This window comes from Microtus oregoni, unplaced genomic scaffold, assembly GCF_018167655.1.
Source record: "Microtus oregoni isolate MIOR12 unplaced genomic scaffold, Mior012 000036F_ref0000092, whole genome shotgun sequence".
Taxonomy (NCBI): domain Eukaryota; kingdom Metazoa; phylum Chordata; class Mammalia; order Rodentia; family Cricetidae; genus Microtus; species Microtus oregoni.
Genome location: NW_024543095.1, coordinates 6,063,816 through 6,077,823, shown reverse-complemented (window position 1 = coordinate 6,077,823; position 14,008 = coordinate 6,063,816). Strand labels below are relative to the sequence as shown.

Sequence of the window (14,008 nt, the reverse complement as noted above, 5' to 3'; positions counted from 1 at the left end):
GTACTTTCCTCTGGTATCCCTGCCTCCTCTCTCTTGTGCAAGAGGATTCCCCCTTGAGCCATTTCCAAAATCCTCTCAAGTTTGCTCTCCAGCCTCTTGCTCCTCGTTTGTAAATGGCAAGGAATCACACGACTGCAGGAGAGTTGACCTCACCTACTTCAGATGGCAACATCTCCCTGCACCCCATCACCCCGTGCGCTGGCCAAACGCATCTCTTATCTGGCCCTGCAGAATCAAGAGCATATATTTAAAAACCAACCCATCCATCTTCTAATTTACAAAACACAACATTTCACAAACTGTTTACCGACGGCCCTGCCAACAGTATTACTCAAACGCAGTGGAGTAAGAAAAGCCACAGGGAATAGTCTAGTTGGCCAAGAGTAGTATTTGGGGATCTAAAATTACAAGGGAAAATCATACAGCATTTATTTTACTCAGTCCCAAATCTCTATCAGATGATGTTGAGCAGAAATATTCTAAAATTGGCAGGGAGAAAGGAAAAGTCATCTTAAGGGTTGGGCTATGCCAGGACGGCCTTACAGAGAGAAGAGGGGCTGGGGAACTGAACAAGGTGTGTGCCCTTGAATAGCCGGCATAAGCAGCAGTGTCTGGTGGGCCAGGGTAAGCACGCAAAGCAAAGCAAATGGAGATGATTGCCAAGTGAGAATCAACCCAGAGAGGAGAAGGCAGACCCTCACAGGGTGTTTCAGGGACTGTATTTCTAACCCACTGAGTTACACTTGCCAGTCAATGTAATTCTATGCAACTCAATTAACACTGGTGCTGTGGCAACCCAAGGGGCCTGGGCACAGAAAAAAAGTAACAGAGAGAACCATGCTTCCCGGGAGCTCAACACTGATCAAGCCAACAGACATGCCCGGCCAAATGCTGAGCCAAGCAAAGGAAAATCACAGCACTTGAGAACAACAAAGTGTGAGTGGTGATTTTTTTTTTTTTCACCAAAAGACCTAAGCAGTGTGTGGGCTCCAAGAAAAGAGCCAGGGCAGCTCTGAGCAACCAGAGCAACTGAGCCATTGATGTCAAATCGGTTAAGCAGGGGCCTTATTCTTCAGGAACTTCTCATGAATGGGCTCACACAGCCCCACAGCAGGCCTCAGAATGAGAGTCAGGCTATTCTACCTACTTGGCTGATCGGAGTTAACCTACCTTGCTCAGGTTCTCAGAGGAGGTTTGCCAGAGCCACGCAGGGAGGAAGCATGAAGGTCAGGATCCGAGCCCTGCACCCTAACTCCAAAGACAGCACTGACCCAAGTGGCCTCAAATTCAGGCAGATCAAATGAGAGCAAGCAATGAGCGGAAGAGAAAAACATGACCAGCACGGTGAGGCTGAAGAGGGGAGAAAAGGCACCCAGTAGTATTGCTACCTATAGCCACGTGGTCCACACACATCCCCAGTACGTGTAACTGTAGCTACCTGAAGTACTCAGTCCATGATAAACAGTACAGCACATTAACAGGCAAAGGAAAGCATATACATTAAATATGCTTCCTGCGTATTTTCCCACAAGTTCCCCAACAACAACCAATTGGTGACACTGACAAATGACGTTGAATTCTCTCAGCACGAAAAAAGGAGTCATTATTAGTAAAACATGCATTTGAGAAAAATAAGGCCGTAGCCTCTCCCTCCACTCAAATCATTAGAGCTAATTGCCATATCAGGGAGCTTTAGAAGCATAACAGTAATAGACAGCCGTTAGATATATTACTTCCTGGCTTTATAATTAAAAATGTTTGGAGTCGGAGAGATGGCTCAGCAGTTAAGAGTGCCTGCCTACTATTCTTGCCAAGGCCCTGGGTCGAGCCCTCAGCAGTCACAGAGTGTCAGGCAACTACCAGTAACACCAGTTCCTAGGTGTCTATGCCCTCTTCTGACCGTCACAGACTCCGGCATTCAAGCAGTGCATAGAAGTTTAAGAAGGCACACACACACATGCACATAAAAGCCAATAAACAAATAAATCCTTTTTTAAAATTGGGAGTTTAATAGAAAACACACATGCATCCAAGCACTCCTAAGAGTTAAAATGTTTAAAACTTAATAAAATAGAATAAAAATCTTTGGGGCCAATAGAATAGTTAGGCCGGTAAAACCATGTTCCAGAAAGCCTGACAGAAAGCCTGAGTTCAATACTCAGAACCCACATGGTGGAAAGAGAGAGCCAAGTTGCCCTGATCTGCACTGTGGGGCACAAGCACATGCACGTGCACATGCGCGTGTGCACACACACAGAGAAACAGGGTGAGACAGAGAGAGAGTGTGACAGAAATACAAAAGTTTTAAGACGCTTCTAATCATCTAGACGCTATTAGAAATATTTCCAAATTTCAAAATATTGCAAAATCATACATTCAGCAAAGATGAAACTAAGTAAATCTTTTTTAAAGATGGAAAAGAGCACACACAACCATACTAAAATTTCAGCTCATCCGAGGGAAGAGGGTTCCTGCCTTAGAATTTTTATTTCTCTAATTTGTAAGTGTGGCCTTGACCTTTCATCTCCCACACCCAGTGTCAAATTACTGGCTGGACCTGCTGAACCGTCACCTAGGTGTGACTGGTGTCAGGGTGTCACACTCCAGGGCCCTTGCTGGTGCTCCCAGTCTTGGACTCCATAACAATAACTCCTGCAGAGAACTCGCCAGATAATCAGAGTTTGAGAACCACTCATCTAGACCTCCCTAAAACAGGCCAGAGAAAAATGGCCAGAGGCATAAACAAATCGCCTGCAACAATTGCCTTGTCTCTAGTAACACACCTAGGAGCTGTGGGAAAGGAGCCAAGCTAAATCTATAGTCAAGGGTTGCTTGGCAGGACAGCAATGAAGTCCTCAAACACTGCAAGGAAACCTCCAAATGCCCGCGGGGATGGGGGATGCAAAGCCCCTCTGAGTTGCCCCTGTGCACAGCACTCATGAGCCTAAATGGGCTCCCCTCTCTGGACCCCAAAAAAGATAAGTTGAAATCCTAACTACTGGTACCTGTGAGCTGTGAACTGATTTGAAGGGAGGATCTTCGCTGGGACTGGCAAAGGAAAGTGGGTGAGAGTAGTATTCTTTTTCTGTCTTTTTTTAAGAACTGTGTACAGTGTTCTGTCTGCATATATGTCTGCAGGCCAGAAGAGGGCACCAGATCTCATTACAGATGGTTGTGAGCCGCCATGTGACTGCTGAGAATTGAACTCAGGACCTCTGGAAGAACAGCCAGTGCTCTTAACCTCTGAGCCATCTCTCCGGCTCGAGTGGAATTCTTATATGAAGTGGGAATTTGGACACCACAAAAGGCCTAAGCAGAATGAGGCCGGGTGTAGCCACACAGTAGGAAACGGTGGCATGCAATGAGAGAAGTCCTTAGAAGGAGCCAGCCCTCTCAGCCCTAGATTTGCAGCTTCTGGCCACCAAAACGGTGGGACAATAAGTTTCTGTTGCTGTAAGACATCTAGTTCAGAGTGTGTGCTTTTGTTCCAGTGGTGCACACTAAATGTAATTTGAAAAACCGGGGAGCCAATTTAGAGAGTAAAACACTGATTGTCACTCTAACAAGGTGACATATCACGCCTGCTGCCTCAATAAACCCCATGGTTTTCATAAATAAAATGTATGATATATATGAATTATAAATACATAATAATAAAATTTATAAAATAAAAATGATAAAAAGTGAATTCACAGGGCATGAAGATTAGAAAAACAAACCCTGTAACTGCAATGTGTTACCTTAACCACACCTGCTCCTTTATGACCTAATAGGGTCAAAGGTTAAGAGGGGTGACATAGCCCTCAAGCTCACTGTCACCCTGACTCCTTCCTTGCCAACACTTGCAAGGAAAATGTGCATTTTAAGACAATATCATCTATATACTGGAATGGATTTGAGTGTGCCTGGGATAGTCTCAATCATGAATGACAAAGTCAGAAACAGCATAGTCCCGCGGCTGGCAAAGGTCTTGCCGCAGAGTTAGGAAGCTTCAGCATTGCAGACCAGCCTGGGAGCCGGTGCTGCACAGACCAGGCGGGACTGGAGGAGCGCTTCACCAGGAAGACTTAAGCACTACCACAACACAGAATTTATGGTTCCTAAATGTTTGTTTTAACTGGTGTTGAGAACACATATTTGACCCCTTGTGAACTTGACCCCGGGGTCCCTCTCCCTTCTCTTCAGTGTCTGTGTTACATGACAGGATTTTCCAGCCGAGCCTCCCATCCCAGCTCCCAGAACTGGGGTGAAGACTGAGGACACAGACAGGATAGCCCTCCTGGCAGCTGCTGTGGTAAACTTTGCGGCAGATGTATTGGCAAAGCAGCTGTCAATGGTCATGGCAGGCCTGCGAAAAATATGTGATCATCACGGGCCTCTCTCTCATGCTGGGCTAGTGAGCCAAGCCAAAGGGGGCAGGAGACTGCCCGAGGGTACCCTCACGGTCACCCACCCTCCACAAGCCACACCCCCCTGAATGCAGCGATTGACAGCAGCCTCTGACACTGAGATTTTAAATATCTAGATCTCCTCTGCATAGAACTCAGTAAGCCTTTCTAGGGTTGGTTTTCAGATTTTCTTTTCCTTTTTTTTTTTTTTTTACTTTGGTTTGGTTTGTACCCCCGCCCCAGCATGGGCTGAACGCCAATGGAAAAGCAATGGAATATCGATTTTCTGTTCCTTTCTAAGGAGAGAACAAGTCATCTGATGGGTCCTGAGCTCCGTGAGTAAAACCAGACTCCGCACTCCCTGCAGCTGGCTGCATCTCTCCCCTATTCATAGAACCTGGCACATGGTAAAAACTAAACAGATATCCGTTAAATAAATGAAAGAACCATGCATGCGTTTACAAAGGTCTGCAACGTGCCAGGCACCCGCTTGGAGTCCTGTCTGCCATCGTTCCTCTCCCTCTGCCTCATCCTGCCAGCCCCACTTCACTCCCCTAGCCTTTCTTTTGTGTTTTCTGTTCCCACATTCAGTCTCCTCCTCATTAGATCTGAACCCTCTGGCAAAGTTGGTCTCTGAGCCACATTAACTCTGGAAAAACATAGAGACAAAAAAAAAAGACTAGAAGAAACAATGATGGGGTAGTTTAGACAAAGGGAAAAATGCAAAAACGAGGAGGGGAAAATGTCACACGTCAGGGGTTTAATGTTTCCACTCCGAGGACAGTCCCTTAAGCCACAAAATCCTTCTATAAACGTTGTCATTGGAAGGAGAACACATGGGATACCGTCGCTTGATCACTACCAACAGTCCCCAACAGCTGGAAAGACACAGCCCATGCTATGACTACAACTCCCAGAGACACTCCACAGGCAGGCAGTGAGTGTGCGTGTGTCCGTCTGTGTGTCTGTCTGTCTGTGTGGAAAAGCAGCAGTAACATGTAATTTGGCATCCCCACACAGGGACTGTGGCTGGAACCCCAGGACCACCATGGTGGCCTGCACAGAGGCATTCTTTGCCCTGTGTGGATCTCCTGCCTGCGTGCTTCTCATCTCTGGTTCGCAATTTAAGGTTCACTAAATCTTCCATCTTCTGAAGCATTTACCCATGGTACATTTAAATTAAATTTCAATCAACTCAAAGCAATCCAGGCTGGCCCAAAGGAATGTATTATTTTCTTCACTGAATTAATCAAACAATGAAGACCACAAACACATCCAACCCCCTAAGCAGAGATTCTTCTGGCTCAGTTGACATAACCTATGTAAACCCTTTAAATTATCCTTAAAGTATGGGAACTATCAAATACCATGGGTTGTGCACTGCAATCTACCCATACACTTGGTGATGTTGACACATCGCTGGCTTTGTGTTCTTGCATAATAAATTACATTCAAGTACAGTTGTCCTATCTCGACAAATTAAGGATAAAAGACTGAAAGGGATCTGCACCTCAATTCATTTTGTCATCTGAGTATCATTGCCATTTACTGAAGTCATCTCACTGGGGAAACTGGTGGAAGGATGCTTCCTATCACCTCCTATCCATTTTACAAATACTTTAAAATATTGTCCCCTGAGCAGCAAGCTCTAACACAAAGAGAGCTAGAGACGGTATTGAATGTTTCATGTGTGTGTGTGTGTACACGCGTGCGTGCAAGTTCACAGGTATGTGTGGACTTGGGTAAGTGTAAGTTTGCACACGTGTCTATGAGTGGACATAAAAGCCAGAGGTAGATGTCTTTCTCAGTTGTTTTCCACTGTTTGCTTGTTTGTTTGTTTGTTTGTTGAGTGACTTTCCTGAACCCAGAGCTCACCACTTTGTCTAGACAAACTAGCCAACAAACTCCATACATCCACTGTCTCCACCTCCTAGAGACAGGCACAGGCTCATAACTCCATGCCCAACTTCAAGCACCAAAGATCAGAACCTTGTTCCTCATGTTTGCACAGCAAACACTTTATTGACTGAGTCATCTCCCCACGCTGCATATTTAATCTCCTGTAAAGTCTTTTCAAAATAAACCATTTGAAGGTACATAATAACACAATAACTTTAAAGGAAGACAGATTGGGCATCTCTAGCCTCAAATACCAAATTCAAAACTTTCCAAGTACCAATCAGACACCACAAGTGGAAAATTCCATACCTGACTTCATGGAAACAGTCCAGTCAAATTGCGAGCACATTGAAAATGCTGTGTAAAATTACCTTCAGGTTATATATAAAGCATATATACAAACACATCTCTTTATATATAAACACATATTCAAATAAAATCAAAGTCCCAAACACTTGTTTGGCCCAAGCATTTGGCCCCAGACATAAGGGATACACAGTGTAGTTGGGAAGGAAAATCCACATTGCTTTAATAATAATAATAATAATAATAATAATAATAATAATGCATACACAGGGAAAGAAGAAAGTCATTTCATATATAAGTGAGAGTTTACTTGACTTGATGCAAAACTAAACTCTAAGAGTCTCTGGTCTTGGCATGACTTTCCACCCATTCCTTTCACCTTGACACCTTCAGCAATCCTAGGGAGCCTGGTTTTAGTTCATTTATTTCTGGAGAAGAAAATGTAGAATCGGAGAGACCAGGTACATAGCCACATAGCTGGTGAAGGGTTCAGCATCAAACATGGGTCTTCTAAACCTAAGGCCTTTCTGGCCTCTCGCAGCTCATCCCTGGATACAAGCGGATGGGACCAATGTTAACTCTGGGGGTCCTGTCTAAAGACACTGGTTCCTTCATCTTTTAGGACACACCGAAAAGAAGACTCCCATTAAAACCACCCATCTCTGGACTAGAGAGATGACTCTGTAGTTAAGAGTGATTGATGCTCTTCCAGAGGACCCAGGTTCACCCACACTGGGCTACTTAGAACTAATTACCTTGTAAGCCAAGGGGATCTGACACCCTCTCCTGGACTCAATGGGCATTGAACTCCCCCCATATACATACATACACATACATACACACACACACACACACACACACACACACACACACATACGTATCACTATAAAATAAAAAATAAGCACATAAATAAAAGTAATAATTTTAAAAGCACTCCTCTCACAGATGCTATGCTTTGAATGGTGTACTTAGCTGCCCAGGCTCTGTTTCAACAGCAACACAATTATTCCTGCAAGGAGTTGTGATTGACGTTTCTAGCACTGATCAGAGAAACACTAGGATGGACAGTGGAACTGAACTGTCTACATTTGTGTCATCTACAGCGTCATCCTCTGCGGCAGAAGGAAAAATGAACCCGTCCGAGGTGTATGTCACAGGTATCATGAGACGTACACAGTACAGCCACTTCCTCCAGGTCCAACCACACCTGCGCAGTCCTAACTCTCTCAAGCCACAAGTGACTCCTCCTTCTAGAGCTGCGGGGAGCAAAGCCGGCTACACACAGGCAGACACGTGTTCTTACCTCCCTGGCCTGGAGAAGCAGTAAGCCATGATTCAAATGCTTGCTATCGAGGTAGTTTCTTTTTTATCTATCTATCTATCTATCTATCTATTTTATGTGCATTGGTTATTTGCCATGGGTGTCAGGTCCCCTGGAACTGGAATTATAGACAGTTGTGAGCTGCCATGTGGGTGCTGGGAATTGAACTCAGGACCTCTGGAAGAGCGGCAGTGCTCTTAACCACAGCATGCAGCAGCAGGCTCTGTTGGTTTGTATGTGTGTGGGGTGAGTGGGTGAGTGTTTGTATGGGTGGACATGTGTACCAGTACATGTGCACGTGTGTGCTGTGCACATAGGGACCACAGGTCAACCTTGAATGGCATTCCACAGAAGCCCTCCACTTTGTTTTTTGAGACAAGGTCTCTCACTCGCCTGGAACTTACCAATGAGGCCAGCCTGACCAGCCAGCAAGCTCCAGGGGGCCACTTGTTTTGTCTCCCAGCTGTTTCAGGCAGGTTCGAGGGATTGAACTTGGGTCCTTATGCTTGCATGGCAAACACTTCACCAAGCAAGCTATCTCCCCTTCTGTCCTATGTGTTCAGCCTTCACACAGCAATACCTCCCTGCCTTGGGGCTGTCACAGAGGGTTACCCGTCATGCTGCAGGCCGAATGTGTCTTAGCAGCTCTGAGGGAGATGCAGTTACTGGAGAAGCAATCCTAACAGAGGATAATTGCTGCCACATCTGTTGATTCTGTCAGTATAATCCAAGAAGTTAAGAACAGAAAATAAAGCCAGGTAGTGATGGCACATACCTTTAATCCCAGCACAGAGGCAGGCAGATAGATCTCTGTGAGTTCGAGGACAACCTGGTCTAAAATATATACATATACATATATATATATATATATATATATATATATATATATATTCCTGATCAAAGCCCAAACCCTAAAACACAGAGATGAGTCCTTTTCATCCCCTTAAGAACCCTCTGTTTATTTCATGAACTATAGGTATTTTTCAACAAACAGGGTCACCAGAATGACTGCATCAAGTCTTTACTCCTCCATCAGTGTTATGCAACCCAAACTAATACACAAGGCGCATTGCTGAGTTTTCTTATATATCAGTAGCAGCTGAAATTTTGGACAACTCCAGTCCATACAACAATAGCTCAAGCTCTACAAAAAGAACAGAAAATGCTTACTTTGGGGCTAGACACGATTCAGTGGTTAAGAGCACTGGCTGCTTGTGCAGAGAACCTGGCTTCAGATCTCAGCAGCAACATGACGGCTCACAACCATCTAGAACTCTTGTTCTCGGGGATCTGACACCCTCTTCTGGTCTTTGCATGTATGAGGCACATACATAGTACACAGTCATACATGCAGGTAAAACACTCATACACATAAAAAAATTTTAATGCTTACTTTTTCTAGAATGGAAGTAATATTTTTTTTATTCTCGGCTAACTTGTCAAGGGGACCTCAGTATACATTTGGCTTCATCTTTATTTACAATGTTTATAAGGAATAGTCTTCAGTGTTCTCAAATCTATGTGTATTACTAATAAAATAATATCATTAAGCCTGCATATTACCTGGGGGAACCCCACGTGCAGGAAGATTCTGGAAAAGAACTGGACCTCAGAGATGGAGGATGTGGGTGGCTCTTTTTTAATGTTGGGCCTGCTTAGATTAGGTCTGTAATTCCAGAAAGGTGGGGGCGGGGAGTGTGTGGCTGTCTATGTTGATGCACAGTGTACTAACAGCCCATTGGGAAGGAGCTTGCTCAGCACCTGGGTAGCCTTCAACTCAGTCCCCAGCACAGCAACTATCCCTGCCGGATTCCAGGCAAGGATCTCGAAAAGAATGTTTCTTATTGGTTGGCGCCATGTTTAAATTAATCGTATTGGTTCTAGCACACAGACTACCCTCAAACGGGATTTCCCACCCCCCCACCCTCCACCCCCCACCCCAGCCCCAGCACTTGACTCAAGTGAGGCAGTGATGAACGCCTGGGTTGAGAGCAGAAAACACAGGCTGGGTGGACCTGCATAACCCAGTCCTTCCTCGATGGTATTACAGGCTACAGGTGGACTGTATTTCAGATTACAACTCCTGAGGTCAGTACCTTCCTCTTCAAGAGGCTCCTGTAGAGCCCCCCACCCTGCCCCCATGCACACATACAGCCCCACCTGACCCGCTGTGCAAGGCAGCTGTGAGTACAGCAACTTACGTTTGGTGCACCTCTGAGAGCCAGGAGCCTTACTCCAGCCATGGCAGCACTGCCCTCCACAGACATTGATCCTGGAACAAAACGAGACCCCTGAGTCCAGCGATGCTCCCTTCCCAAAGAGTCAAGCTTTCAGAGCGTTCCTGAAAAGCCAGTCTCTTGCTTCCGCATTCCTCTGGATTAGAGAGAGCTCTAAGAATACTCAGGATGCCCAACCCAAAGCTGCCCAAGTGGAAAGGCTAAGGGACCATTCATTCACCTGCGAAGGATGGAGGAACCAAAGGGCCTGCATACCAAGGGCACAGAGAATAAATCCAAACTTCCAAAATAATGACTGTCTTCATCCCCAAATTAAAACAGAGTCAAATGTATTCTGCATATTCTCTGGGTCACTTCGATTCAGAGAGAATCACACACACACACACACACACACACACACACACACACACACACACGAAATCACACGCAAGGGACCCAGCCTTGAAGAGGGAGAAAAGTCAAATGTCCAAATTAAACAGCCCTCACCACAACTTGTGATTGATGGGGGAAAAGCTGTGCAGTAAGGATACCGAATAACAAACTCTCCAAGCCCCACCGCTGTCCATGCTGAGTCTCACTGACCCTGACCCCCTACCACCGTAGGACGCCCACCCCACAGGTGCCAGGAAATCCAAGTCTACAATTTCCAGTATGCCCAAGGAGAGCTGGGTCTTAAAAGCCAACTTTCACTCACAATCCCTTTTTCATTAGGTAAACCAAAATAAAAACCGAGTTGCAAAAAGTTTAATTGATGCCTTGGGATTAAGCTCTAGTGACTTCATGTTTACGCCCGTAGTCTAGGAGCAGAAGGGTTTGCGCACTGGAGGTTACGCCCCGGGAAAGAAATAAATGCCTTTTGTGTTTCCCCCGCAGCTCCTTAACAATGCACTCGGAGTTAAACGCCAGTAAAAGGGAGCGGGCTTCCCCCGCGCTCGCCCCTTCCCGCAGCGCCCCCGGTGGGGAGGAGAAAATCCCCGAGCCCCGGCGGGTCCCCGCGCGCGAGGCGGGCAGAGAGTGGGCTTACCCCTGCAGCTGTTGCTTCTGCTGAACCTGCAGCCTGGAGCCCCCGGCGCTCTGGGTGTCCTGCTGCACTTTGGAGCGCACGACTTGCCTGCCATGTTTGGCGAAGCGGGTGACCGCAGGCTGAGCACCGGCCTTAGAGTGGAGCTGCCGGCCGGGCGCCCCCGGACGCGCGGGCTCGGGTGGCAGCGGTGATCGCAGCCCGGGTAGGGCCGCGCCGTTCGGCTGGCTGGTGCGCCGGGTCCGCTCGGCTGGGGGCCCGGCCAAAGAGCGGCTGGAGGTGGCCGATGAGCTGCGGCTGTACCTGGCGTCCAGCGCGACGTTGAAAGTCCGTGGGGGCCCAGCCAGAGGCAAGGCTCCAGCCGCCAGCCCCGGGCCCGGGCGCACCACGTACGTGATCCTCCGCACCCGGCCGTGCGCAGACCACGCTAGTATCCCTGCCCAGAGCAGGAGTCCCCACCTGAGCCAGGCTCCCGCCATCGCGGGCAGTCTCCGGCCGCGCCTCTCGCTCTGCCCCGGCGCACTCGCTCCTTTTCCCCCAAGGACTCCTCGGAGAGCCGGGACGCGCAGCGGGGTGGAGGCCGACTGGGTGGCCGCAGGGGAGGGAACTTTGCGGGCCGCTGAAAGGCAGCGGACCCCAGCCGGGAGCGGTGGCGAGCAGGGGGGCGGGAGTTGGGGTGGAGAGTAGGGGAGGAGCGCGAGCTACCCAAGGTAAGGGTCCCCTGGCTCAGCTGGGGTGTCGCGGGGTGCAGTCGGGGTGCCACAGACGCCGACCTGCGAGGGTGGGAGAGGACGATCGTGAGCGTTGGACGCTCGGAGGCAGCCCCGGCTGCAAAGTCTTTTAAAAGTTTCTTCGCCCCGGTGGAGCCGTGTGTCAGATCTGAACAGCCAATCTGCGACAGACGTGACGTCAGGCAGCAAATCCTAATTGGGGAAAGCTTGAGATGAGCCCGAAAACGAGCCACCACCCTCTGCATCCAGAGATTAGGGCTGTGGGTCGGGTGGACTGAGGTCCCTGCTACCCGAGTCCTCGGCCCCCAGTCCCTAGAGAAGATAAAGAGCTCAGCAAGGTGCCAGAACCGCCCTTTTCTTCTCGCAGCCCTATAGATTTGGGCTATACAATTGGAAGTTCAGGCACTTTCTTCCCCGAGTTTCCTCGGATACTGTCGGCAGGAGCCGGATTAAAACACTAGGTCGGGTCCCAGAAAGGGCTATCCGAAGTAGGCTGAGCTGTCCACTGGATCAAAAGGAAGGTTCTCTTTAGGATGACACTCCCGTGACTTGGTGGTACCCTAGTTCTGGTATTGGAGGGTCGAGAATGCAGGGCAGGCAGCAGGGGGCGCCCATGTAGATGAAGAAAGTCGCAGAGGCTGCCCTGGCGGTGGTCCTCACAGAGTGGAGCTTTTAGTATTCCTCACGTGTGTAAGGGGGGGATGCGGGCGGCGGGGGGGGGGGGGAGGGGGGGGGAGGGGGGGAGCGGTGAAAGAGAGTTTTGGAGAAAACCGGGAAATGACATCTTTACTGCTAACGTCTAAATTAGAACAATGTTATCAACAAAAAACATGCTGTTATTCCATGCCTGAAATCTAAAGTCCTTGATAATAGCTGTATATATATAAAAAAGAAAGAAAAGAAAAAAAGCCTGGAGAAATAGCTCAGTGGTTAAGAGCACTGGCTGTTCTTTCAGAAAACCTGGATTAGATTCCCAGCATCTACAGATTGGTTCACAACCATCTATAACTCCAGTTCCAGGGGATGTGAGGCCCTCTTCTGAAAACCCCCCCACACACATATGCAGACAAAACAGAGATGCACATAAAAGAGACAAATTTTTAAAATCATAAATTAAGAAGAATTTTTTTCCAAGGCTTTGGTTTTCTCTCATATTCATAATTTTGATTCCCCTTTTTTTATTGCTACCAGCTTGGGTCAACTGGTAGCAAGTGAGAATGATTTAAGAACCATTGATGATGAAAATGTCGTTTCAAGTTGAGGAAATACATACAGTACATGGCAGAAATACTGGTGTTTGATTTCAACAGACCGGGCCTCAAGGTCAGCTACCTGAACACCGACTTCCTTCAAGAGCGCTGTCCTAGATCCAATGTCATCAAAGAAATAGACCTGGCCCAGCTTAAAATGAGTTCCAATTATCACAGGGCTCAGGCATGTCGCCTCTACTCCCAGAAACCCTGCTGCCTCGTCACACATCAACTTGGCGAAAAGTCCCTTCTAGCCTTCACAGTTTGTCCCTCTGTGCAGAATAACTTGAGTTCAGCCTCAGAACCAGGTCAAAGTGAACCGGAGGAGGGTCAAGACACTGTCTCATGTCTGCATCAATGAAAAACACAAGACAAGGGAGGAAATGCCTGTCAAGGCCCTGCTGTGCCAAAGGCACAGATACACCGCATCCTTGTATCTCTCTGGAGCTACAAAGTATCCCAAAGCACAAGGACTTTGGGTCAAGGGAAACTATCTGATTGGAGAAACAAGATCTAAATAAAGCATTTAAGAAGATAAACAACCGAATTAAGTAACACTTAGAGAAAAATAACAGAAATCTCACAGGGCAGGATTTGATTTCCATGATCCTATATCATAGTAGAGCTGATCATTCTTTGTCATTGTATGTTCAATTCACAACAGAAAACCATTTCACAGCTGCAATCCAAACCTGCCCATGATGATTGTGTGTGTCAGACAGGGATTTTTCGAAGCAGCCAGTTGCAGTGCACAGGCCGTGGGGAAGGAAGCGTGAGGCAAGGCTGAGAGCATTTCGGTAAGGGAGGCCGTGGCGGGGGAAGCGAGGAGGAGGGTTGACAAAGGAAGCTCAGAAA

The 14,008-nt window shown here is 47.5% G+C and overlaps 1 protein-coding gene across 3 annotated transcripts in view; it reads right to left on the bottom strand.

The window, feature by feature from the left end:
- Positions 1-11,830, bottom strand: part of Ltbp1 (latent transforming growth factor beta binding protein 1) — a 373,313-nt gene extending 361,483 nt beyond the window's left edge. For 2 of the 3 annotated variants that reach the window (XM_041631028.1, XM_041631029.1), the window contains exons 1-2: positions 11,176-11,830; positions 10,116-10,186 (exon numbers count right to left, since the gene is read on the bottom strand). In XM_041631028.1, coding sequence (XP_041486962.1) covers positions 10,116-10,186; positions 11,176-11,651 — 547 coding nt within the window. In that variant the 5' untranslated portion in view covers positions 11,652-11,830. Of the gene's footprint in view, positions 1-10,115; positions 10,187-10,371; positions 10,396-11,175 lie in introns of those variants that run through there. The other variant, XM_041631030.1, reaches the window with a different exon arrangement.
- Positions 11,831-14,008: the final 2,178 nt, after the last annotated feature.